The 26,903-nt window shown below is 41.5% G+C and overlaps 1 protein-coding gene across 4 annotated transcripts in view; it reads right to left on the bottom strand.

Moving 5' to 3' along the window:
• The window catches only part of ARHGAP26 (Rho GTPase activating protein 26), a 425,905-nt gene that overhangs the window by 254,074 nt on the left and 144,928 nt on the right, over positions 1–26,903 (bottom strand). For all 4 annotated transcript variants that reach the window (XM_039236147.1, XM_039236148.1, XM_039236149.1 and 1 more), the window contains exon 11: positions 11,777–11,855. In XM_039236147.1, the coding sequence (XP_039092078.1) occupies positions 11,777–11,855 (79 nt within the window). The remainder of the gene's footprint in view (positions 1–11,776; positions 11,856–26,903) is intronic.

The raw sequence follows: 26,903 nt of genomic DNA, 5'->3' as shown, positions 1-26,903 counted from the left end.
ACCCCCCTCAAAGCATTGTCTCCAAGTTAATTCAGTGAGTAATGAGTGCTTATTATGTTCCACAGCACTGTGTGAGGCATCAAGGCAGGAAGGACAATATCAAGCCCTGCTCTCAGTAAGTCAACATCACCCTGGGATGATAACATACAGAGGAATGAACTAGGGGAAAGTGCCAAAGCAAGGTATTATTATCCACCCAGAAGTCTGGCCTAGCCAACACTACCAAGAGAAAAAGAGGATTCATTTCTGTAAAGTAGTTCCAACAGAGAAAGTAAAAGATGTTCTGATTTATTTCTACACTAGATACCTGTTCCCCTAAAAATGAAACAAAGCCAGAAAATCCATATCCATTTACCCCAAGAATACCGATGATTTCCTTAGTCTGGATGAAATAAAGCTCTTTTTAGATTTAGGGGATCAACAAAACTAATTAGCAATGATCAATTATAAGACGGCATATACTAGGGCACTGGAGTTGGGGCTCAGTCAGTTGAGCGTCCAATTCTTGATCTTGGCTCAGGTCATGATCTCAAGGTTTGTGACATCAAGCTCCACAATGGCTCTATGCTGACAGCACAGAGTCTGTTTGCAATTCTTTCTCTCCCTCTCTGTCTTTCCCCTACTTGCATGCACTCTGTCTCAAAATAAACTTAAAAACAAATTTAAATAAGAGGCCATATATTTCTTTTTCTTAATTTTTATTTATTTGTGAGAGAGACAGAGAGAGACAGAGCATGAGCAGGGGAGGGGCAGAGAGAGAGGGAGACAAAGAATCTGAAGCAGGTTCCAGGCTCTAAGCTGTCAGCACAGAGTCCGACATGGGGCTTGAACCCAGGAACCTTGAGATCATGACCTGAGCCGAAGTCAGACACTCAACTGAATGAGCCATCTAGGCGCCTCAAGAGGGCATATATTTCTAACCTGAGGATTCTTTTTTTTTTTTTTTAATTTTTTTTTAATGTTTTATTTATTTCTAGGAGAGACAGAGAGAGAGACAGCGTGAGCAGGGGAGGGTCAGAGAGAGAGGGAGTCACAGACTGAAACAACCTCCAGGCTCTGAGCCGGCAGTCAGCACAGAGCCCGACGCGGGGCTCGAACCCACGAACCGCGAGATCATGACCTAAGGGAAAGTCGGAAGCTTAATCGACTAAGCCACCCAGGTGCCCCTCTAACCTGAGGATTCTTATTTTCTGGTTCCCTTCACCCTCTACACTTTTTTGCTTTGAAAAAGAAAAAAAAAAGGAAAAGGAAAAGGGGAAGGGGAAGGGGAAGGGGAAGGGGAAGGCGAAGGGGAAGGGGAAGGGGAAGGGGAAGGGGAAGGGGAAGGGAAAGGGAAAGGGAAAGGGAAAGGGAAAGGGAAAGGGAAAGGGAAAGGGAAAGGGAAAGGGAAAGAAGATGGGGGAGAGGGCTTGCTTTTCCAGGCATTGGGTCAAGACCACACAGCATGAGAGAGCAATGGCATATGGGTGGGGGGCCAGCCAGAACCATATTACTTCTGCTTAGCATTTGGCCGTAACCACTAGACCACACGTCTGTACTGTTTTTCAGATGACCAGAGGTTAAGTTTTCAAACCATACTTGAAAATGGCTTTGCTTTTAGGATGTGACTCTGGTGTTTTCTTGTAGGATCACAGGGCAGGATTTCTGGAAACACACCTAACAAGACCATAGCTCACGCTGGCATCATGAATCCTCCTGACCTGACCACACTGGAGCCCGATTCTGCAAATCGAAAGATATTTTTTTAAAGAAATGCTTATCTTGTCCCACACCTCACCACAAAGGAAGCAACCTAATTCACAGACTTCCTAATATTCAAAATGCCTCCAGATCCTTCCATCAGTATTTTTTTAATGCCATCCTTGATTTGATCACTAACAAATACTACCACTTTCAGGCTTTTACGATGGAAGAGAAAGCTGCAAAAATGGACCTAAGAGCCAGTTCAATCATTCTTCAAATTGAACAAAGTCACTCTGAAACGATCTTTCTCTTATTGACTGCCTTTCCCGTGGAGGGAAGAAAACTGAAGCTAATGCAACCATCATCTCCACTCCCATGAATCACGGCTATAACATCATAAAGAAGGACAACAGTAACTGGCGCTGCTACTCAAGGTGGGAGGTCACGCCATAGAATGTCTATTAAGATATTACAGCCTCTATGCCAACAAGTGAATTACAGATAATAAACACAGTAGATGGCAGCAGGGAGAATATATGATGTAATGAGTAGTTAGGACAGAAAACAAAGTGCAAAAGAAATAGATGTATTACAAGAAAACCTACAAACACAAGACTGAATGCCTATCAGAGAGCCTTCAGGAGCAGATAAAAACATGAGGTGGCTTGATTGTGGAAAGGTATGAATTACTACCTAGATGTCAGGAGAATATTGATAACAGTCCTCAAATGCACCCCAAGATAGGAAAAGAGACAGGACGCTGTCCTGAGGTGGGATTTCAACTATCTTGACACCTGCTGATGGTAACGTGCCTTTATTTTTTTTATTTATTTCTAGGAGACAGAGAGAGAGAGACAGTGTGAGCAGGGGAGAGTCAGAGAGAGAGGGAGACACAGACTCTGAAATAGGCTCCAGGCTCTGAGCTGGCAGTCAGCACAGAGCCCGACGGGGGGCCCGAACCCATGAACCGCGAGATCATGACCTAAGCGAAAGTCGGACGCTTAACCGACTAAGCCACCCAGGTGCCCCGGTAACGTGCCTTTAAAAAGCCAACTGCTTAAGTGATGCAGGTAAATGAAACTAAGGAGATGTGACAACAAAATGCACCGTGTGATCCTGGGTGAAATCCTAGACAGACAGATAGAGAACTATAAATATGTATTTATTTACTAATTTATTAATTAGCAAAACACCTGGGGAAATTTGAGACCTGTAAAATGATAGCAAAATATTATATCAAAGTTAATTTCCTGGTTTGACCAATAATATACTATGGTTATAGAAGATGTTAATATTTGGGTAGTGGGTATTGTGGAATTCTTTGTACAATTTTTGCGACATTTTCTAAGGCTGAAGTGTTAAAATGAAAAGTTAAACAATAAAAATGAGCTAATACATTCACACAGACACACCTCTGATGAATTCTTGATGTGCAAAAATCTTCCAGAGATCTTCCAGATGGAAGAAACCAAACACCTAATTCTTACTTTGGCCTTAATCCTAACTCAAATGACCAAGTGATGACAGACATCTTGAGCATTACAGACTCCTTTATGTCAGCCTCTTCATGGACTGGGCATGGCTGCAAAAATATAAATACGTATTCCAAAAAAATACAAAACTGTGTGTCATTCACAAAACTAGGGGGCACCTGGGTAGCTCAGTCAGTTGAGCATAGGACTCCTCTGTCTCTCTCCCTCTCCCTCCCTCCCTCCCTCCCTCCCTCCCTCCCTCTCTCTCTCTCTCTCTCTCACACACACACACACACACACACACACACACGAGTACACTAGTACAGAAGCTCTTCCAGTTTCCACTCAGTTCATGGGGCCTGGTAAACTGGGAGAAGGTCAGCCCAGGTGACATACAAGGTGCCAGTACTTTGGGTAATTCACGTTCCCAAACTCAGCAGCAGATGTGGCTTACTAGAAAATAAGAGATGCCATCAAGGATGAAGTGAAAACGTCCTAAAAACAACTCTAAAAAAAAAGTTATGTTTCTACATTGGGGTTTAGAAAGCAGAAGTGAAAAAATGATGGGTATGATCCCAAGGCCAGTTACTTGAAAAAGGAAAAATAATAATTCTATGTATAGCATGTCATACACTGTTCTATGTACCTCATTTACCCTGCTGCATAAAAAAGGTGAAATGTGAATGTCTGAGGAACATGAAAAATGATGTTCAATAATCTTATTAGAAATTTAAGAAATGCAAAGAAAAACAACATACTTTTCCACCATCAGATTCAGACGCACATAGACAAACATGCACACTTAGGGTATGCATTACTGGCAAAGGTTTGGAGAAAATGGGCACCTTCGTAACTGACTGGAGGCCGTATATAATTAGGTATTTTTTGTGGAAAGAATAATTTGTTAATTTCTATTAAATTATTAAATGTGCATACCATTCAATACACAATTCCCCTTGCTATGTATCCTAGAAAAATGCTCAAATAGGTCAACAGTGAAGTATGTACAAGGGCTTTCATTCTATCATTGTGCACATTACAATGATGTGATGAAAAGCTGAGAACGACCTAAATGTCAAAGACTGAAGGCTTAATAACCTCCAGGAAAGCTATACGATTGTCGACAATTCTACTTAACAGATGAATTTATTCCTAGATGGACATACATAGGAATATACACAGAAAGGTCTGGAAGGATACACACTACATGTCAGAGAGGGACTTATTCCTTCCATTACAGGTAGGGATGGGATGTCTACAATCAAGTAGGAGGATCCAGTTGTAACCGATGCCCATGACAAGCACCATCCTGAAGAATAAACCTGAGTTAAAGGACCCTTCCATTATGATTTTTATTTAAAACAAAATTAACACATGTTGACTGTGAAAAATTCCCTCACAACCAACCCTAATCTCCAAAGGTTAAGCTAAAATAATACAGTTAAAACTGGTGAGAGAAAATTAAAGGAGAGCATATAATCAAAATTAAGAGGGGCACAATTGATGGATGGCTCAGGTCATGATCTCACAGTTAGTTTTGAGCCCTGCACTGGGCTCTCTACTGTCAGCACAGAGACTGCTTCAGATCTCTGTCTCCCTCTCTCTGCCACCCCCTCTATTTCTTAAAAGTAAATAAACATTAAATTATTTTTAAAAATTAAGATAACTGGAGTTCAAGCCTAGAAAGGTTGTAGTATGGAGATGAGATCAACAGGCTGAGATCTGAGGCTTGCAGAATATGCTGAAGGCAATCAAAAGGGAGTTTAAGTTTATATTTAGATCAAAAAACTGAACAAAATAGTGAGAATATTCAACAGCATATATGTGAAGATCCATAAAGGTAGGTGGGGAATTGCCAGAAAACAGTACTGATTAAGAATAAGTCGCACATGGGACACCTGGGTGGCTCAGTGAGTTAAGCATCTGACTTTGGCTCAAGTCATGATCTTGTGGTTTATGTGTTCGAGCCCCATATTGGGCTCTGTGCTGACAGCTCAGAGCCTGGAGCCTGCTTCAGATTCTCTCTCTCTCTCTCTCTCTCTCTCTCTCTCTCTCTGCCCCTCCCCAGCTCACACTCTATCTCTCCCTCTCTCTCAACGATATACATTAAAAGAAAAATAAGTCACACAAAACAAGTAACACTTTAACTTTCCTTGTGTTCATTCATCTGATTACTTGACAGGTAGGTACTGAACATCTCTGAGCCAGACCCTATGCACACAGACATAAATATAAAAACAAAACAAAACCTGACAATGCTCCTGCCCTCTTGATGATACTCCAGTGCAGTGACAGATATGAATCAAATAACCAAACTAATCAATTTACTATTACAAGGTGAGACAAGGGCTTGGAAGTGTCTCCAAACAAGTTTGAAGAAAAAAAAAAAATGGAGCCCATCGACAGAATACAGGGATCCATGAACTTGGATGATGGAGAAAAAAATAAATCTCTGTACTAGCCTTTACCTGAAATTTAGCATTTCCTTCTAAATTTTTTTTTTAATGTTTTATTTATTTCTATGAGAGACAGAGAGAGAGACAGCGTGAACAGGGGAGGGTCAGAGAGAGAGGGAGTCACAGACTGAAACAGCCTCCAGGCTCTGAGCCGGCAGTCAGCACAGAGCCCGACGCGGGGCTCGAACCCACGAACCGCGAGATCATGACCTAAGCGAAAGTCGGACGCTTAACCGACTAAGCCACCCAGGCGCCCCTTAGCATTTCCTTCTATATGAACACTGGCAACAAACCATAGTAGTTAACGACTTTGCTGCCAATAAAAATCACAGCTATTTCCATATAACAATACTGCTGTTGCAGATAATCTGAGTGATCCTGTATAGGATTTATCAGACCTGTCTGTCCTTTTATTATTTAATGTGGTAATAAAGAAGCATGTATTTAATATTACAAGTGGTTTTAATACTTTGGTAACAATTTCTATTAATTTTTTCCCTTTTTAAACCCCATGTTTTATTTTATACATTATTCTGAGAAATGGTCTAAAGACTTTACCTGATAGTCAAAGAAATCCATGGCAGAAAAAAGACGAAAGGTCACTCAGCTAAATTCCAGTACAAGTAGACAGGTATATATCTAAATGGACTATAAAATCAAGGAATTCAATTACTCTACACACATGACCTCAAGTGATGAAAGCTACCCAATTCCCTCAAAAAGTAAAATAAAATAAATAAAATAAAATGTTACCCTCAAATATTTAATTTTGACCCTAGTTGCTCAACAAATATTTGCTGAGTGCTTCCTTTGTGAACGCCACTGTGTGAGGCAATGGGGAAACATTAACAAACCAATTCTATTAACGTGGCGTGTCCTGATCTTCGATCCTCATTGTCCATCAGATTAATTGGTGGACAGCCTATAAATGTTTGCTAAACGCTGAAAGAAGAATGTCTAAGAACAAAATTAAGCGCCGCGAGCGTTTATGAAGTCATAACATTCCAGCAAAGATCTTCTGGCTATCATTCCGTCTCTTGGGAAAGTTTCATCAACTCTCCAGCATAATTTCACTTTTCTCTTTCCTCCCACCTTGTATCTGTACCTCATGCTGCTCAGTTAAACAGTCTGATTTTTACGAGAAACTGCTCTTCTGGAGAACATCTAACCAAAGGGAACAAGGATCGAGAGTACGGAATTCCTTTTAAGACTTGCACATAATGGTATGATAGAGCATGCACTATTATGAATTCTACCTATATAAAGACACAAGACTCAAAGATGAAGCTTGCAACCAGTTTTCTGATACAGTAAGAGAACAAGAAACACAAGTAAAATAATAGAGGTCTAATCCAATTTCCCAGCAACTTGGGGACAAGTGGATGAAATGGACCACAAATAAAGACCTCGCCCTCAGACTCTTCACCTCAAATGGTCACTAAGAAAGCTCTCAGAAAATGGGCAGAACTCATAAGGTTGTGAGAACTGCATCATCACCCAAGAGCTTCGTAATTTCACCCTACACTTTCTTAACCCTTCAGACTCCTCTGATCACTTATTTTACCTTGGAAAGGAAAAATCTAAGCATTTGTGGTGAAATTGTGAGGTGAGCTTAGCATACAGCTGGGCTGATGAACTGCTGGCCCTGGGAGGCATTATATCAAAGGAGGCTACAGATTACTTCATAATCCTCTACTTGTAGACTTCCAGTTCAGCCTGACTGCTCTGTGAAATCATTTCTTCCATACCAGTGAGAGCAGTCCCTGCCTGCCCTCTGGTGAGCCCAGGCAAGGTGACTTTAAATAAACTCTGTGCTCAAATGACCCAAGTAATTTAGAAATGGAAGCTAGAAAGAGAATCCATTTATCCTACTCTCTGCTCCCCTCTCCAAAAGGACAACAGTAAGAATGAACTTTTAATGAGCTCTTTACTGTGTTCAGGACTTGTGCTCAGTGTACATATACATAGATCCTTACGAAACAACTTTATAGGAAGGTATTATTATTATTATCCCTATTTTGCTAGCTAAGAAACATGTTCGCAGAGACTAGGTCATCTTATAAGGTTAGAAACCTATTAGTGGTGAGAGGGGATTTCCACTCAGGCTGGCTGAGTCTACATTCTTTTTTTTTTTTTTAATATGTTTTTTCTATTTTTTATTTTTTTGACAGAGAGAGAAAGGCAGAGTGTGAGTGGGGGAGGGGTGGAGAGCGAGGGAGACACAGAATCTGAAGCAGGCTCCAGGCTCTGAGCTGTCGGCACAGAGCCTGACACAGGGCTCAAACCCAAGAACTGTGAGATCATGACCTGAGCTGAAGTTGGACAATTAATCGACTGAGCCGCCCAGGCACTGCAAGCCTATATTCTTAACCACCATAACATTCTGCCTCTGATCCTAGACTCTTATCATTAATCAACCTTACTTTTTTCCTTAAATACTCTAAACAGTTCTTTCAGACATTATGCAGAGTCTAAGATACAGGGCAACTATTGATTTATTCTAGGAGTTCTTAAAGAACTTGGGGACTAGAGTTTGGGCACAGTAGAAAAAGGTGAGAGAAGGGCACATGCTGTTCAGTTTCAAAGCCCAAAGGACTAAAATAGAAGATTTCTTTAAAATGAAAGTGAGAAAGAAGCCACACTGTCTTGTCTGCTCCCTAGAGGAATGGTTTTTCCTTAGTCTCTTCCTCTTTTCCCTTCAACCACTGCAGGAGCCACAAGTAGTAGCTCCTCTCAAAGAGGAGGGTAGGTACTATTCAACTACAGCTTCCTAATAATTCAGCAGTGTGTGTTGCAGTAAAAAAACAGCACAGAGCTGGAAGCTTCCAGACTTGGATTATCTACTCAAGATCGACCACTAACTGACCTTTTTCAGGCAGCGTTCCCTCTAACCTGCTCTCAAATTTTTCTTGGCTGCAGTACTTATGCAGCTTGAATCAAGGCTTCATGACCTAATAGGGAAAGTGTGTTCATAAGCCTGAAACTATGGGCCACAAAAGATTAAACCAACAGCATATGGGGCTACAATGGTGATAAGCTACAACAGCTTATCAACCCAGATTTCAAAGAAAGTCAAGAAAATCCAACAGAGTCATTTTAAAACTTCATCTTACTAACCAGCTTATTAAGTTTTTAAAAATAATTATATACTCACATCTGTACACCTTTTATTTTTTTTCTTGCCCTACTGCTGAGTCAGGTCTTGGCAATTCATCTATCCCACCCACTGGTCCAGACATTTAGTACAATAAAATTCAAATATGGGACTTCTTCTTCTTCGAAATTATTACATAAGGCTCTCTTTCTACTAAACTTATAGATTAGGGATCAACAAAGTATGCCCCGTAACTGAAACCTGGCCATCTAGCTGTTTTTGGTAAACAAAGGTTTATTGCAATGTGGCCACACCCATCCATTTACCTATTGTCTATGGCTGCTTTTCAGTTACAACAGCTAAGAAGAGTAGCTCCAACAGCAACCACTGGGGTCCTGAAGCCTAAATTCTAATCTGTCCCATTAACAGAGTCACTTTCCTGACTGCTATTATTGGTAATATAATATAAGCCTGAAAAAGCTTGGAAGCCTATCACCACTATCTGGAAGGAACCTACGAGAAATGTTATCAACCCCAAAAAAAAGAAAACAACTCCAAATACTAGGGAAGTTCCTGGATTCAGATGGGCCAGGACTATTATACCCCAACATTTTTCAGTTCCATAGCCAATAAATCCAGCTTTTTTTCTCAACCAAGTATAAATGGGGCTTCTGTCATTTGAATTCAAATTCGCAACACAGATATAAACTATAATGTTCACTGCAAAGCCACAATTCTAATTTCTTATTGCATTATACAGCCATGAATACCACAAAGACATCCAGAATTTCTTGTGGATGAAGACAGTCACTGAGCACTACAAACTGTAATTTCTGTAACAATTAACTGAAACAGTGTAATATCAACTAATTTAGCGTTCATTTAGACTGCTGTACCAACTAACCAACCAAACTTAAGTGTGATTAAATAATAAAAGAACAAAAAGGATGTAAGCCGAAGACTCCCCACCCCTCCCCCCCAACACTGAATAATCAATCAATCACAGAACAACTGAGCTAGAAGTACAAAAACAAAAATTAAGTGCTGCCATTATAATCTCCCTGAAATAAAGCAAACATTCCAAGACCAGATAGAAAAAGAGGTTTCTGCTTCCCTTACCAAAGCCTAAATTTCTAAGGGGAGAGATTTAACTAATTAGGGAGACTGTGATTAAAACTGGAGCTGCTAATTGTCTACTGGGTATATAGCTCTGGGAATATTCCCCAGAGGCTCTCAGCAATGGGAGACAAAATTAGGCCTAATATTCCTGCCATTTATGGAGTTATCATTTGTCTGTTTCTCTCTCTCCGGAAACTGAGAAGTACACAGAGGTGTGGTCCTCAATGCAAGTTCTATGTTCCCGTGAGGAAAATAATTTTATATTATGTTTAGAAACAGAATTATTTAGTGTTTCAACTTGTTTTAATGTGTACATTCTGGAGCAAGGAAATGTTTCTTTCAGCATCACGTTTTCCATCTGCAGAAGCCAGATGTTAATCTACGGGAAAAGTCAAGTGTTTAGTAAGACCAATTACATACAGACAGAGGACAAATATCAAGCAGTGGGGAGAGGGAGGAAGGGAGGCTTCAAAGGGAGTTAGTTAGGCAGTCGTAAAACTGCAGGTTCGGGGGGAGGAGGGTCGGGGAGACCCACACCCTGACAAGATTTTTTTTCTTCCTGGGTATTTCCTCCCCTAGAATTGGAGAATCATTCAAGAGAGACAGAGAAAGTACTGTAAAAATGAAATGAGTGAGAATCCTTAGAAGGCGATTTCACATTTCATCTGTTAATGATCAACACCAAACACGTCTGGAGCCACACACAGGTTCATATTCTAGCTCTCCACTGTGGTGGGAACTGTCAACCACCCACAGTCTTCTTTCTCTTCCTCTTCCTGGAAGTGATAAAATGCCCTGGATACTGCCTAGGGCCATGGCTGCCTACTGCCTATGTTCAAACTCGATTTCCCACCCTCCTCTGCAGACAGATGTGGCCAATGTTAAGTATGTTAGGGCCAGTGGAAGTGATGTGTACACCTTCTGGGTCCTGAATGCTTTCAGCTCCGTTACCTGGCTGAAAAATAGTAATGACTAGACCAACGTGGGGAGTCATGGGTTGAGTACAGCAGAATGACCCTGCAAACCTTCGACTGCTCACTTCCGGGCTTGGAGAGAGAAATAAGCTTCTGTGTTGTTTAAGCTACTATACTTGGGAATCTCCGTGTTACGGCAACCCAGCCCACATCTTCCCATTACAGCCACTTACTGTCTGTGCTACTGAGTCAAGTTATTTAACCTAGGTCTCAGTTTCCTCATCTGTAAAATGGTAGTATTTTGGGATGTGTTAAGATCATATTTACTTAGTAAGGTACCAAGAAGAATAAATGGTTTAAGAGATGTGACATGTCACATCTTTGACTTACACACATACAAGGTCTCAATTAAGAGGAGACGAGAGTGGCAGAGTTAAAGGACACCCTGCCAAGTGGCTTTCAAACAAGAAGCTATTGTGTCCACAAAAACCCTCAAGGAAGACAGTATGTCTGCTCTATACAGCAGAAGTGCCTTCTCTTTCGGCCTCTGTGGTCTTAGCAGGAAAAACAACATGACAAAGGGATATCATCACTTGGAAAGCATCGTGGTATGACGCACACATCGTGCTGCCACTGTGGCGATCAGCAAAGATACTGCATGGCTGGAAGGCAATGAGAAAAGATACTGCATGATCCATATACGTAGGTTTTGCACCCTACGACGTGGAGGCATCGATACTCAGCAAGCCAGGGTCTGCCTCTTCTAAGAGACCTAGGGACACTAGCCTGCCCTGGCCCAGGGGAGTATCACACAGACTCAATGGACTGAGAAGCCAAGCTCAGGGACTGCAGCCACAGGATCACCATCACTAACACTATCAGTATCTACTCAAGTCAGTCCAAGGTAAAAGACTCTCTCTGGTACACTGGTCTTGAGAAACCAAGGCTTGAGATCAAGGGCAAAAATCACTGCACTTGGGAAGCAGCAAACAACTCAGGGCCTTTATTTCTGTTCCACTTCCCTGAATTGTTACTTACAGGTTCCCGGCCATCCATGGCCTCCATCCAGAGCCTCCGGTCCTCTTCCGACAACGCCTGCATGGTGATGACCCCAGGCCTGTGGAGAAAGGAGGACGCAGATATGAACCCAATGCCACAGACAGAGAGATCTTGATGAAGGTGAAGCTTCAACAAAAACCCACACATTGGAGTGAGGGGTTTCTGGGATTAGTAACATGAAGACAGACACACATGGGGCTCTTCAGAGCTGCCTTCCAGTCTCAGGAAGCAAAGCCTTCCCCTAAGTGGCCCTCAGTGAATCCGTTTCCCTCAGGGAGCTGGGAAGAAACACAGCAGACAAGACCCTACAGTTACTGAATACAACGATGAAAGTGGTTCCTTTAGGGGCACCCAAGTGGCTCAGTCAGTTAAGGCTCCAACTTCAGCTCAGGTCAGGATCGCGTAGTTCAAGCCCCATGTCGGGCTCTGTGCTGACGGCTCAGAGCCCTAGAGCCTACTTAGGATTCTGTGTCTCCCTGTCTCTCTCCACTCCACATCCCTCTCCCACCCACCATTCCCCATTCCCACCCTGCTCATGCTCGCCCTCGCTTGCTCTCTCTCTCTCTCTCTCGAAATTAAATGTTAAAAAAAGTTTTTAAGTGATTCCTTTAGACCCTATTTGTTCCTTGAGGTCTTATTCATTCCTATCTTCCAAAATGCCTAACAGAGAGCATTACGCACAGTACAACTACCATACATATGCATTCAAGTGAACAGAATTAAATGGGCTCAGTATTTAAAAAGGGGGTTACATCCAAGCTGGAAGGACCCTGGTCTCTTAACCTCTAATCTAACGCTTCTACACTGCTCTGGACGTGGAGATTTATGAAGGTTTTGTAATTGTATTAAATGTAGATCATTCTTTAAGTGGGTATTTGCCATGTCAGGTGTGAAGTTCTTTACGTGCATGACCTCTTTTCACTATCTCAGTGAAATCTGTCTGCTCTTTCCAACTGAGCACAAACCCTCCAAAAAGCTTATAGACAATCAAATAGTCCCTCTTACAGACGGCACCCCACAACCAGAGACTTGTGCCATGGCAACATCCTTGGGAGAAGGTGCTAAAAGTCCCTGGTGCTCATTAAAGCAGGCATTCTTAGGATCCATAGATGGGTCCCAGAGCGTCTGTGATCATCGTTTCCATGTTCGAAAGTACTGACTGTTCTGTTTTAACAGTTCAATCTATTTCGTTATCCAATAAGACTGCAACCCTCCAAAAGTTAAGAACTGCTGATTTAAATCCTCATCTTTAAAGTGTGAGAAAGCTTAAAACGAAGTAAGAGGTCCACTGAGCAAGAATTCCATCCCATTACCACCTGAGTCCCTGGTACTGTTCATGATCACAGAAGAGTATGGTAGAGGCACACATATGGACCTGGCTGTACCTAAACAGCATGAGTCTATTCACTCTGATCCATTATATCACTGCTCCTGACTTACTTCCATAGTCCCAATGAATATGCTAGGCCTATTTATGTTGAACCTATTTCAAATATCACATTTGCTTCTTTTCATTCATCATCCCTCAACATCCCCTGAATAAAAAAGGTTCCAAAGATGTGAGCATGTAAGTACACGCGGGTTGCAAATTCAAGGAGCAATGTGGTGGGGGTGTGAGGGTATGCGTGCATTGTGTGTATGCAGGGGAGAGTAGACAAGAGTGGTGGCAGGTGGGTAAGCGGGTGGATGAGTGGATGTGCTGAGCAGGAGAATACTCATTCCCCAAGGGCAGTCCTTCCTGTGAAGGTCATCCTGGGCAATGCCACCCTAACAAAAAGGGGACTTCGAAAATATAAGGCCATTCTCCGCCAGCCCCTGCCCAGGCCCTACCTCCTCCTCTCAGAAATTCTCATTCTCAGACCCAAGTGCCCATCTCCCACCATCAGCCTATTCGGTGTGCTCGACCCACGAGCGTCTGCAGACTACTGGCAGCCTTAGCTCGACAGAGCTGATCCCTGGCATGTGGGCAATGGATTGATTCTACTCTTCCACCTAAAGCAAAAGGCTTCAATAGCTCAGAGATAAAAAAAAAAAAAAAAAAGTCTACGAAGCCCCAGTCCATTGCAGAGCTCTCACGTTCCTGGACCTGGATTTTTGAGTGTGGTGCCTGGACCACCAGCTACAGAATCCGGCATTCCTTTAAAATGGAATTTCCAAGCCCCAAACCACCTTCCTGAATCTAAATTTTAGGGCTGGGCCTGGGAACATGGATTTTAACCAACTTCCCAAGGGGATCCCCCTGCACCGTTAGGTCTGAGGCCACTACCCTGGGCTGCCCATAGCCCCACCCCCTTTCCTTCCTATCCCCCCACACTAGAGAGCAAAGACACCCTCTGGTATTCATTAAAGTCAAGCAGCCAGTGTGTCTCCAGTTCATTTTCTGCTAGGTGCTCAGCAGTGAACAGTGACACCACAGCAGTGGCCTAGCATACCAAGATTTCAGGGACCTTGCAGATGTCATAGCAACTTCATGGCACACAATGTGAGAGATACCCACCCACAGCCACAGAGAGGAAGTTCAGACAAACTCAGAGGCTACTTGGCCCTAGTAACCAGGAAAGTCAACAGGATTTGTTTTCACTTCAAGAAGAAATATCAAAATATAAGTTCTTTTCCACATGTGGTTTTGTTCCCCTTTGTTGGCAGGGGAGTGGGGGACAGTACAGAACTGAATAAAGTAGATTTAACACACTTAGTTCCAATCCTGTCAGCCACCTCAAGTTCAGATCATTTTCTCTCCGTCTCCTGCACGTATACCTGGATCACAGTACTGTCCTTTCTAGACATCTATAAAACACCCCTTTGGCTCCAAGTTTCTTTTCCTTCATTACAGTTTAAACCACAGGTAAACATCTCTGAGGTGTGAATTTCCAAGAACCAAGGTGAAAGGGTCAACTTTATTTTGGAATAAGTTTCTTTGCATATCGGCCCTCTCTATGTCCCTATGATGCCATTATTCCTCAAAACTAAATAATGAGCAAAACTCTATAATCCTCTACTTCCTATGTTGGTCCCTGTAAGCCACCACACTTTTCTAGGTGTACCAGCTTAGTTCACATATGAAAAGCATCTGGCTTTTCATAACAAAGGTGGAGAGGAGGAAAGAGAACTCCAGCCTGGGTATGGAATGAGGAAGGGAAAACATAAAACAATGAAGGAGAACTGAAGAGCTCTTTCTAGCTCTACCAAGAATCGTAATATTATCAAACACCATAAGAGAATAAAAACTGCAATGATAACATCCTAGGAGGACATGTCAGATGCTGTGCTAATCACTATATAGAGTGATATGTAATCACTATAATATATATATAAAAACATATATATGTTAACATATATATTAATATATATATTAATTCATTTAATCTTGACAACTACATCATGAGGTAGGTATACTCTAACTATCCCACAGAGCTTATTAAAAATCAAAGCTCAAATAGCTTAAGCACTTGGTCCACAGTCACAGAACCACGATGTGAATCCAACAGTCTGTTGCCTCTTCCTTGCACACAAGATCACAGCAAATGTGATGGTGCCCTAGCCCATAGACAGTTGATATTGACCACTCAAGTCCTCTGCCATCAAAAAGGACTAAGCCCTCCCCTAAGCACCATAGTGAGCTCCTGCATAGCCTCAAAGACAACCAAATAATAAAGGGGTCTGCAAAGCCTAGAGTATCTCATAAATATGATCACCGCTAGGATACCACTCCAACAGCCAATCCAAAACAAGAATAGGATTGTGGCCACTGTGATCGTGGCTCACTTTCTACAGCAGTGGTTCTCCACATTTTTTTGCCTCAAAATACTTAAGAGATGGCAAGGTGTGAAGTTTTTTTTAAAGCACACAAAAAGCACTAATTGTAGAGGGGGGAAAATGAGAAAATGGTACTTCATCAAAATGAAGATTTTCATTCATCAGTAGGTAACATTACACGAGTGAAAAGACAAACTACAGAGCAAGAGAGGTTTCTTTTTTTTAATGTTTTTATTTATTTTTTTGAGAGAGACAGAGCATGACTGGGGAAGGGGCAGAGATAGAGATGGAGACACAGAATCTGAAGCAGGCTCCAGGCTCTGAGCTGTCAGCACAGAGCATAATGTGGGGCTCAAACTCATGAACCGTGAGATCATGACTGGAGTCGAAGTCGGACGCTTAACCGAATGAGCCACCCAGGCGCTCCAAGATGTTTGTGGTTTCTATCTCTGGTAAGACTCTTAACCATAATATGTAAAGAATGCCAACCAATAAAAAAAAGTGAATCCAGTTAATAAAACGGGTAAAAGACTTGAACAGGCACATCAGGAAGGCCAAAAACAAAAAACCAAAATAAATTTTAAAAAATGGCTAACAAGCATAAGAAATAGGGCCCAACACGATATCTCTTCAAGGAAATGCAAATGAAGCCCCAATTAAATATAACCAACCCCCTCCTGAATAGACAGCATTCAAAAGACCACCAATACCAAGTCCTGGGAAGAACGCTGAGCCACTGGAACTCTCCTACACTGTTAGAACTGCTCAACCCACTGTGGCATTATCTACTAATACTAAACATACACCTGCTCCATGACCTAGCCATTCTAGCTCTACTTATATATCCAAGATAAATGACTGAATTTGTCTATCAAAAGGCACATTCAAGAATGATCACTCTTATTCATAATGGCCGAATTTTACAACAAAAAACTCAAATATCCATCAAGGAGAATAAATTGATAGTTAAACAAGGGAGCACCAGACAACAATAAAAAAGAACAACCACTAGGTATACTCAACAAAATGAATGAATCTTCTAGACATAATAATAAAACAATCCAGACACAAAAGATTAATAGTATGATTCCATTGATATGATGTTCAAATGCTAGTGAAAGTCATCTCTGGTGACAGAAAGCACAACAGCGATTCCATCTTGGGGAAAAGGTATGAGCAGACTGGAAAGAAACCTGAGGTGACTGCAATGTTCTGTAACTTGATCTGGGTGGTTACACAGGTAAAGATGTTGGATGGGGAGTTATAAAGATATAGACTTAAGATCTGTGCATCTTATTGGGATTACACCTCAATGAAAAAAAAATCTTTAAACACTAAAGAAATAGTACTTGTCATTACTAACTTATGCTCACTTACCCTGACTGGTGCTTCATAGCAGTCTAAGCACCTAGCAGACAACGAACTGCTATTCTCTACAGTGTACATTTAAAAAGTATCTAGCTCATCGGATTGTTGTCAAGGTTCAAAAATTAGTGGTTATCACTGGAGTAAATGGAGGTGGGGGTGGAGGGAAAAAGCTGTCAAGGGTGCAGAAGGGTCAACATTATGGAGGGAGAAGGGCAGGTGTATACAGTTTAAAAAAAGAAAAGAAACCAACCACAGGTGCTTCTGACACACAGGACCCTTCCCCCCAACCCCACCCCAAACACACACAGCACTGAAAATCACACCTCTACCACAAAGCCAGCCAGGCCAGGGGCTGCAGCGACACATAGGCTCTGACATCACGGCCATTTCCTTTTTCCTCCAGAGGCAAGCATCAAAGTGGCCTGCTTCCTCCTTTTGGAATTAATGTCATATAACTGATAGGGATGAAGAAGGGGTCTTTAGCAAATTCTAGAAAATCTGCCAAAGGGCTCCCTCTGCACACAAGTTGGGAAATGTAACAAAGGACCTGCAATCCTTTCTACAGCTCAGTCCTAAAATACTACTTAAGATACGGCACCTCATTTTCACTCTGAATAAATCCTTGGTGAGTGCTGTATCTGTATCAGCTTGAGAACTGAAAACAAGGATCTGCAGGTTTTTTTTGAAGCTGGCACACCACCTCTCACACAACAGGGGAGGAGATGCAGAAAATGGTTGCTCATCTGTCCCAGGGCAAACTGTGCCCCAGCACCATATCCCCTTCAATGCTGGCCTCCACAAAGAGCCTGGGAAAAACAGTACACCCTTTACTGTCACATCCGGGAGCTGGGACCACTCATGTTAGCTCAGTGCCTCCTGAGCAGCAGAGAGCAAGCAGAAACACAACCAGCCCTGATTGCAGGGCCACTGAACAGCTTTCCTGCTCTAATCTTATTCCTGAATCTGAGTCAAGAATAGTGATCTCAGTGGCTTGGCAATTCCACTCCTTCCTACTAGACAAGGAAATGCTGTTACTAACTCCACCCCATTGAAACAAACACTCTCAGAATCAAACAGTACTGTTTTTTCTAAATTAACCTCCAAAGATCTAGAGGTTACTCATTCAGAAGACTCTATGTATTCTGTTGGCAAGAGCTCATCCCCCAGCTCCCATCCACCCAACAGGACTCATGTCAGAGTCAAGTGCGGAGTGCAAGAAGGGTTGTGGTACCCACAGAAACACACATTGCCACAGCCTATGTTTGAAGTCTATAGGCTTATACAGGAGGACAGCGACTGGTGAAGGCTTGGAAAATGGGTTGCTACCCATAGGTGAAAACAGGTTGCTTCTAACATGCTACTGGGAAAACAGGCCTCAACCAATCCCCAACAATTATGACGGCTTAAGGTTCGGTACATCTTCATTTACACAAAGATATGGCCAAAGTCATGCCAAAGAATCTTAGACAACGATGTTTCTTTCTGGTCTCTAAGAGTACACACTCAAATGCCTACAGAGAACAGGCAGGTAAGCAAAAAGAGTAAAAGTGAATAAATTATTTACTGCCCCCCCCCAAAAAAAACAGGCTCAGTCTCATTTTCCTTATAACATACAGTCCTTTATTTTTTTCTTTTGCACATTTACTTGTTTGATAGACTCAAAGGAACAAAGGAATAGTTCCCTTCTATGGGAAAAATAACAGTGCAAGGCAAAGCGGCAGCTGTCACCTGTTGTCACAGTGAAACAATGGGACATGGTAGGGACTGCAGCTAAGTGAAGAGCACATGGCCCACCTAAAGGAGGCATCCACCAGGGTGCCTGGGTGGCTCAGTCGGTTAAGCCTCTGACTTCGGCTCAGGTCATGATTTCACAGTTCATGGGTTTGAGCCCCTCGTCGGGCTCAGTGCTGACAGCTCAGAGCCTGGATTCTGTGTTTCCCTCTCTCTCTGACCCTCCCCTGTTCACGCTCTGTCTCTCTCTCAAAATAAACATACATTAAAAATTTTTAAAAAGAAATAAAATAAAGGAGGCATCCACTTATTCAGCTCTATCAACAGTTGGCACATAGGAAGGGGGATCGGTATTTACAGATTTCTTCAACTTCAAAATGTTGCCTCCAACAGTACTCAAGCCAAACCAGACAGGTTTGTGGACCACCAACCGGCAATTTCTAGTGTCTATGTCTGACCTCCTCTGCCTCTCTCCAAGCTGCACCCCAGGTTATCACGGCATATTATGAAGTCATCTCATGCACGAGAACCAACAGTGTGTTTCCATCTTCTTGATTCATTTCACAAATTCAACAGAGCCTCTCCAGCTCTTCAAAAAAGGAGAAACAGGGGCACCTGGGTATCTCAGTTAAGCAGCAATCTCAGCTCAGGTCATGATCTAACGGTTTTGTGAGTTCGAGCCCCATGTCAGGCTACATACTGTCAGTGAAGGGCCTGTTTGGGATTCTCTCTCTCCCTCTCTCTGTGTCCCTCCCAAGCTCACGTGCTTGCACATGCTCTCCCTCTTTCAAAATAAATAAATTTTTAAAAAGGGAGGGAGGGAAACATGGGGTACTTTCCCTTTTCCCCAGTACTCAGTACCCAGTGTCATCACTGGAGGGCAAGATTAATCTATTTAGAGATAAAAAGTTAATGAATCTGCACAGGTCTATATGCACTAATGACCCACTGGAAGCTCCTATACATTACAGATCCTTCTACACGAAAAGACTATGCCCTCACAACCTGAGTAGGCTATAAGAAAAGACAGAAAAAGTGAGAAAGAGACTAGACATTGCAAACTGGAGGCCCATCCACTGTGGCTGATGCATACTGAGTATTTACTATGGGCTAAGTCCTGTACTGAAGACTCCACTTGCATTATCATTTATTCTTCATAATAACTATATGAGGTAGGTATTATGATACCTCTTTAAAAAACAGACTCAGAAAATACTGTAAAATGTCACACCACTAGTAAGTGGGAAAGCGTCAACCTGAATCCAGCCTGTAGACTCTGACGCTAAACCAATGTATAACCACAGTACTGTACCGCCTCCAGGCATAGGTAGTGGATGTGCCTTGGGATACACGGTGACCAGCTCCTTAAGGGCAGGGAAGGAAAGAAGGGGGGAAGCACATGTGCGCATGCACGACCACACACACACCTTAACAAGTTTTGAGAAACAGGCTTCTCCTCAATTTAGAAAGGATTGGATCCTAATAATGATGAATTATAAACCAGTACAGCCTAAAGCATGGGTGATAGCAGTAGTAATACTCTCAAGAGTAAATATTACCAATCATATCAGGTAATTTCCTACCTAGCCATGAGGCTAGGTACTGGCAACATAGGTATAAGCAAATGTTAACACCCAGAAGCAGCAGAAAGCATTACTAATTTCCATGACAAGTAAGACTCAGGGAGAACGAAAATCCTTGTTACTACCAATGATAAGCAAATTGAAAAAAATATTCTAATTCAAAATTTTTTAGTTCATTTACCAATTTTTCCATTTACTATTCTTACTCATAGTGAACAGAAATGTAAGTAAGTGGAATTTACTGATTGAGTTCTTTCCTCTCTTCAGTTTTATTTAACAGCAACATTTTGGTTTAGATTTTTATATAACCAAACTCACTTTTAGGAGTTGGCTAATGAAATGGCATTCACTGTTAGTCAAACATAAAATTGTGGAATGCAGAATACTAGAAATAAGGTTGCCCCAGTCTTCCTTCATAAAATCCATGAACCACCACAGTCAGTTCTTACTTACGCCAGAATCAAACAGTAAACACTCTCTTCATGTACAAAAAAAGAAGAGGAATAAGATCACTTGATGGCAAATTCAAACTGCATGAATTTTAAAGACTCCAAAAACTTCTCAACTAGCTTATTTTACAGAATGGCCAAGAAGCAATCCAGAAAGCACAGTACTTCCCTCCAGCTTGTCTCCACCCAAGTCATGGAAGTTGGAGGAGAACACCCTCTGAGGAAGGAAAAGCCACTTCCTCTCTGAAATGTCAGTGGTACTGAGACCAGCACTCTAATCCAACCACCAGGAAGGCAAAATCAAATATTATTTCAAACAAGGGGTGAGAAGGGGAGGGAAAGGGAGGGGAAATCTGAAACCAGGAAGAAGAGATTCATCTGTTGGAAAAGATAAAGGCGCACTGCACCAAGAAGGGAAAGCAAGTCGGCGTGGTGTTCAGCAAACATCGCACAGCCGCAATCACACATCTGTTTTCTTCACCATCCTCAAAGAAGCTGTCACTGAAGCAAAGGGTCTGACACTTTTCATTGAGATAGCAAAGTAAAATGTTATATTTAAATAGAGGCTAGATTAACTGAGCATACTTGCTTTCGCAGGAAGGCGGGTATGAAATGATGCATCACAAAAGGGTAGGAAGAAGGAATTCCAGACAAAGAGTGAGTCATTTATAATACCTCTCCTTTAAGAAGTAATTCACATCATTTCTTCTATAGCGCTCGCATGTGCGTGTAAGCGCGCGCGCGCACACACACACACACACACACACACACACACACACACCCTCACTGACTCCTAACTGTCGATGTATATAGGACAGCTCATTTTCAAATGGACCTTTTAATAGTTAGTAATAAGTATACAAAACTGCCATCTAGAGGTTGAGCACTGCAGCAAGTCTGTTACATAATATGTATTTCCTTTTTGGAAAACACGCGCCCTTTACACTCACACAACCTCACCAAGACATACAAATGAGTTCACGCATGCATGACACATTTCGAAATTAGTCCAGTTCCCTTTTGCGACAAGAAATTGTAAGGAAAGGCATAAAAACTGTTTATGTTTTATAGGAAATATAAATAACAGGTTATCACATATCTAATTTGAAAATGGAATCTTCCCCTAGTAGCTCCTTTGCATATATACATTTAACACACATGCATTCACTCTTAGTTTATAGATGATACACTAGAAGAAAAGGAACAACATCAAAATGCAAACAAAACGAAACAAGAAAAAAAAATTCAGAAGCATAAGTTTCTCTGACATAGGACTCCATCAGGAAGGAGTATCATTGCATTCCCCCTTCAAAACAATCCTGCAAGGGAAGTGTGATTTGCTCCATCTTCAGACATAGCTCAAGCTTACACAGTCACACAGCTAGTTAAGGGGGAGGTCCCAAACTGAAACGCAAGGCTCCGAGCATCTGTTATCTGCATCACGCAGCCTGCCATAAAAACATCCTCGAAGTAAGGGCGATAACTGATCAGAGGGTGTGGATAGGTTTTTCAGACCTTCCATGGATCTTCGAAGCCTTCACTATTCTTACCTTAACCAACTTTTCATTTTTTTCATCCTACCTATACTGAAATGCACATTATGTAAGTACTTGCTCACATTTTACTTTAAATAGCAACTAACATGATTAAGCTCCTGTAGGCTCTTACACAAGAGTTCACCAAAGCCCCAAAGTAAAAGAACGCAATAATCTAGCTCAAAAACTGCATTTCTGTGAGAAAGAAAACAAACAACCACACGCACATAGTACTGTATTAAAAACTGTATAAAATGATGCTATTCTGCCTCTGGAAGCAAATTAGTGATACTCAAATTGAGAGTTAATACAGGTATATATAGGACTTTCCTAATTAAACAACCAGCCAACCACTATCATGAAAAGATCATACACCGTGCAAATACACAGTATGTACAGTAGGAAGATGGCAGAGTTGACAGTGGGTGTGCCACACTAGCTTGGTACTGGTCAGAGAAAAGAGGTCTTTCTTTACTTATTCATGGGAAGCTTGCAAAAGGAGGACTTCAGGTTTGGTTTGGAAGAAAAATCAGGTGACAGCTTTTACAACTCCAGTAGATTCAGAGTACCTCAGTAAACCTTCTATCTTCACTGTCAGTAAATTCTATGGAATATAGTAATGCTTAAGAAATGAAGGAGGGAGGGAGGGAAGGAGGGAAGGAGACAAGGAATGGATTCAGAATATTCCAGTCATGTCATCAATCTCTGTAAGAGCCAAAAGATTAAGTCCTTGTGTTTGCTACATTTTTCCGATAGCTTTCTGGTCCTCCAAGTTTGTTGGAACACGCACCTTTACACCTTCTATACTCAGTTTACACCTTTAGTTGCATAAGTATGTCTGTTTGTTTGTGTGCCCATTCTACAATCAAAGGTAAGCGTTGTGAAGGCAGAGACTAAGCTCATCCTGGCCCCTATGCCAGTAACAGGAATGGGGCATTTAGTACTCTACATACTGTGTTCAAACGTATGGACTTCTGCTGGAGTCAGCTAGTCCTGGAAAAAATAAAGCATTCTAATTGTTTCCTTTCCCCAAGTATAAACAACGCCCCTCAAGAGACCATGTTGATTTAGTGCATCAAAACGCAGCCTTTTGTTTCTATTATTTTCCATATGGTTTGTTGGCTACTCTTGGAAAACATATGGGAGAAAATATCCATATGTCACATCTGTGAGACATTTCTTAAAAATAAATCCAGGGATGTCAGGAGAAGACTGCCACCATGACCCTTTAGCTTGAATAAATATTTTCTCTACTTTTGCTCGTTAATTTCAATAGGATGCTACATGGTGGAGTCAATTATTCAAAGTGACTGAAGTGAGGCATCGGGTGGAAAGTACTAGTAACAGCTACTTCTATATGGAATCCTTTTTCTAACCAGGAAATTTCCACTGAACTATCTCAAAAAGAGTTGACACAGTTCAAGGGGAAATATGATAAATATGATAAATCTTAATTCAATTAACCAATATAAAATATAAACCTTCGACCACTCAGTGCTATGGCAAGGTAATACAAAAACAACAAACAGTGCCTCTTCATTACGATATAATAAAGAATGATTTTTGTAGAGCTAACAAAAGCTTAGGCTACTGTCAAGAATATCCAAAATAAGGAAAGATAGTTTATGTCAATAAGCTGTTTGTGAAGTGGGCCTCCTTGCCGATACAATTATTCAACAGGTGTGTGTTGGGCCATCCTTCCTAAAAGGCTGTCAGAATATTGTTGCTGCTCCTTGATTAAGGGAGGTCCTCCTATTCAATACTGTGTTCGTTTGCTAGGACTGCTGTAACAAAGTACCACAACTTGATGACGTCCACAACAAGAAATTCAGCCTCTCACAGATCTGAAGGCTGTCAGGTTCAAGATCAAGTAGTTAGCAGGTTCCTTCTGAGGAATGTGAAGGAGAATCCTTTCCGTGCCTCTGTCCTAGCTTCTGGTGTTTGCTCGAAATCTTTGCCATTCCTTGCTTGAAGACACATCACCCCTAGGTCTGCCTTCATGTTTGCATGGTTTTCTCCCTGTGTGCATATCTGTCTCAGGGCCCAAATTACCCCTTTTTATAAGGACATCAGGCATAGTGGATTAGGACACACGCGAATGACCTCACTTTAATTTGACTACCCCTGTAATGACCCTACTTCCAAATAATTCTGATTTTTAGACACCGGGAATTAGAACTTCCACATATCAATTGGGACATACACAATTCAACTCATAATAACTATCTTCTAAGAAAGTAAAAAAATACTCCTCTTTGTACCATGTTGCGGCAACATCTTACAACTACTCCAGGTCCTACAGGCTCATTGAAAGCCCTATTACACTCTTACTGCTAGAATCCTGAAATCCAACTTAAAAACAACACCAGAGGGAAAAAAATCAAAGTAGGATCACATGGACTTAACAGACATGATTTCTTCATTTAAGCAAGCTTTCACTTTGCAACTGAAGAAAGAGCTAAGAATTTCTACTCAAGTTAACTTTTCACTGTTGGTAACAATTTCCTTGCAAAGGAAAGCCAACAACATGAAAAACTACCATCAACCTGTGAAATATTTACTCAGAATAGTCAAGGGTCCTCAACAAACTCTCAGGTCTGAAAACTAGTTCTGAAAAAAAGGAATCCAAGGCAGGCACTAGAGAGTAAGGGATACATGAGATGTAATTATGTAGGATTATGTAATCATGTCAAGTCAATATGAAGGTTGTAAGATACTGAGAACAGACTATAGGCCTAGTTGAGATACCAAAGGAAAAACAATTCGATAAAAGAATTAAAAGCAGATTTCTGAAATGTATTCAGGTTATAGAAAATCTCTAACGTATAGTTCAAGAACTATGGTTCTAAATCTCATAGCTCTGAATTAACAGTTAATTTGATTTCCAGCTTATTCATGGATCAGAGTCACAACATGGCTTCCTTTAAGACATAAAGGGCAGAAATTAACCCATTTTCACCAGGATTTGAGGACAACTGACTGCAGTTTGCGAACAAACTGACCACAATGTATTAGGATCCAATGAAATTAACTGATAAATGGCAATGTTGCTATGATTTCTTATGCTAGTCTCCCGAGATAAAGAGAAATGAACGTCGTCTTAAAATTAAGAGAGAGGAGAGGGGTACCAAAAAAAACATAGCATTCACGGAACACCTGTGTACATGTGCCCGGCCTGCAATGCCTCTTTACAGTGTTAGCTATGTGAGGATTTTCTGAAGGTCACAAGGTCCTACATATAAGAAGAGACGCTAGCTTGCAACTTTAGCTCATCCATTTGTTTATGATGCCACGTGCAAGCAATTATAGTGAGAAAGCACTTCTCAGAATTCACAGCCAGCACATTGAACATACAGCAGGGTCTCTGAAACCCAAGTACTGATAGCACTGGGCTTTTCACTGGAAAGCATTTCTAACAAATCCTCAGTTTTGAGGCAGCAAGGTGCCCTTTCAGTGAGCTCCTACACACCCTCCTGAGCCTTGGGGAAGACTCGCACCTCTAAAGCGCCGATCCCCTTTCAGTAACATGGATTAAGCGGAGCCCAGTCCTCCTTGGACTATTGTGAGGATTACAGGAGACAGGTATGAACAGTGTTCGGCTTTCAGAAAATTTTCTCTTACTGCTGGTTCCCTAACCCCTCTTCCATCTCTAACCTAGAAAGTGAGTTTTACTGTGGTTGTTGCTGTTGCTTTTTTCCTGGTCATCTGTATCAGAGGCTGGAAATCAACTGTTCTACTAGCTATATTCTTCACTCTATGAGTAAGAATTAAACTCCTTGGTAAAGGAGCTTGAGTTCTCTGGTTTTCTGTTTTGTGTCACTATTGTTCCGGTATTTTTCATGAAGAACCATTTTCATACACTTAGAAAAAACGGTACTGTGATATGCATGGTGTTTAATGCACCAATTATGAGTAAGAATAAAGGACAAATGAAGAGCTTGTTCCAAAAGTGGATTTCAGACTCTCTCCCAGAGAGTCAGACTGTACATCTGGGGCAGGGGCCAAGAAGCTGTACTTTTTTTTTTTTCTTTTTTTCTGTAATTTACATTGAAGTTGGTTAGCATATAGTACAATAATGATTCCAGGAGCAGAATTCAGGGATTCATCTTCTACATGGAACACCCAATGCACATCCCAACAAGTGTCCTTCTTTATGGCCTCTGACCATTTAGCCCATGCCCCCACCCACAATTCCCCAAGCAAGCCTCAGTTTGCTCTATATTTTTTGTCTGTTTTGTCTCCCTCCCTTTTTTATATTATTTTTGTTTTCCTTCCCTTCTGTTCATCTGTTTTATATCATAAGTTCTACATGAGTGAAGTTATGATATTTGTCTTTCTCTAATTTTGCTTAGCATGATACACTCCAGTTCCATCCAGGTAGTTGCAAATGGCAAGACTTGATTCTTTTTGATTGCTGAGTAATACTCCACTGTGTGTGTGTGTGTCTGGGTGTGTCTGCGTGTATACACCAGCAGTGCAAAACGGTCCCTCTTTCTCCAAATTCTCACCAACATCGGTCATTTCCTGAGTTGTTCATTTTAGCCATTCTGACAGGTGTGAGATGGTACCTCATTGTGGTTTTGATTTGTATTTCCCTGATGAGTGATGTTGAGCATCTTTTCATGTGTCTTTTAGCCATCTGGATGTCTTCTTTGGAAATGTATCTATGTTTTTTGCCCATTTC

This window comes from Hyaena hyaena, unplaced genomic scaffold (genome assembly GCF_003009895.1).
Source record: "Hyaena hyaena isolate Hyena2069 unplaced genomic scaffold, ASM300989v1 scaffold_107, whole genome shotgun sequence".
In the NCBI taxonomy this organism is placed as follows: domain Eukaryota; kingdom Metazoa; phylum Chordata; class Mammalia; order Carnivora; family Hyaenidae; genus Hyaena; species Hyaena hyaena.
Note: the sequence above shows the minus strand (reverse complement) of the source record. Positions and strands in the feature narration are given on the sequence as shown.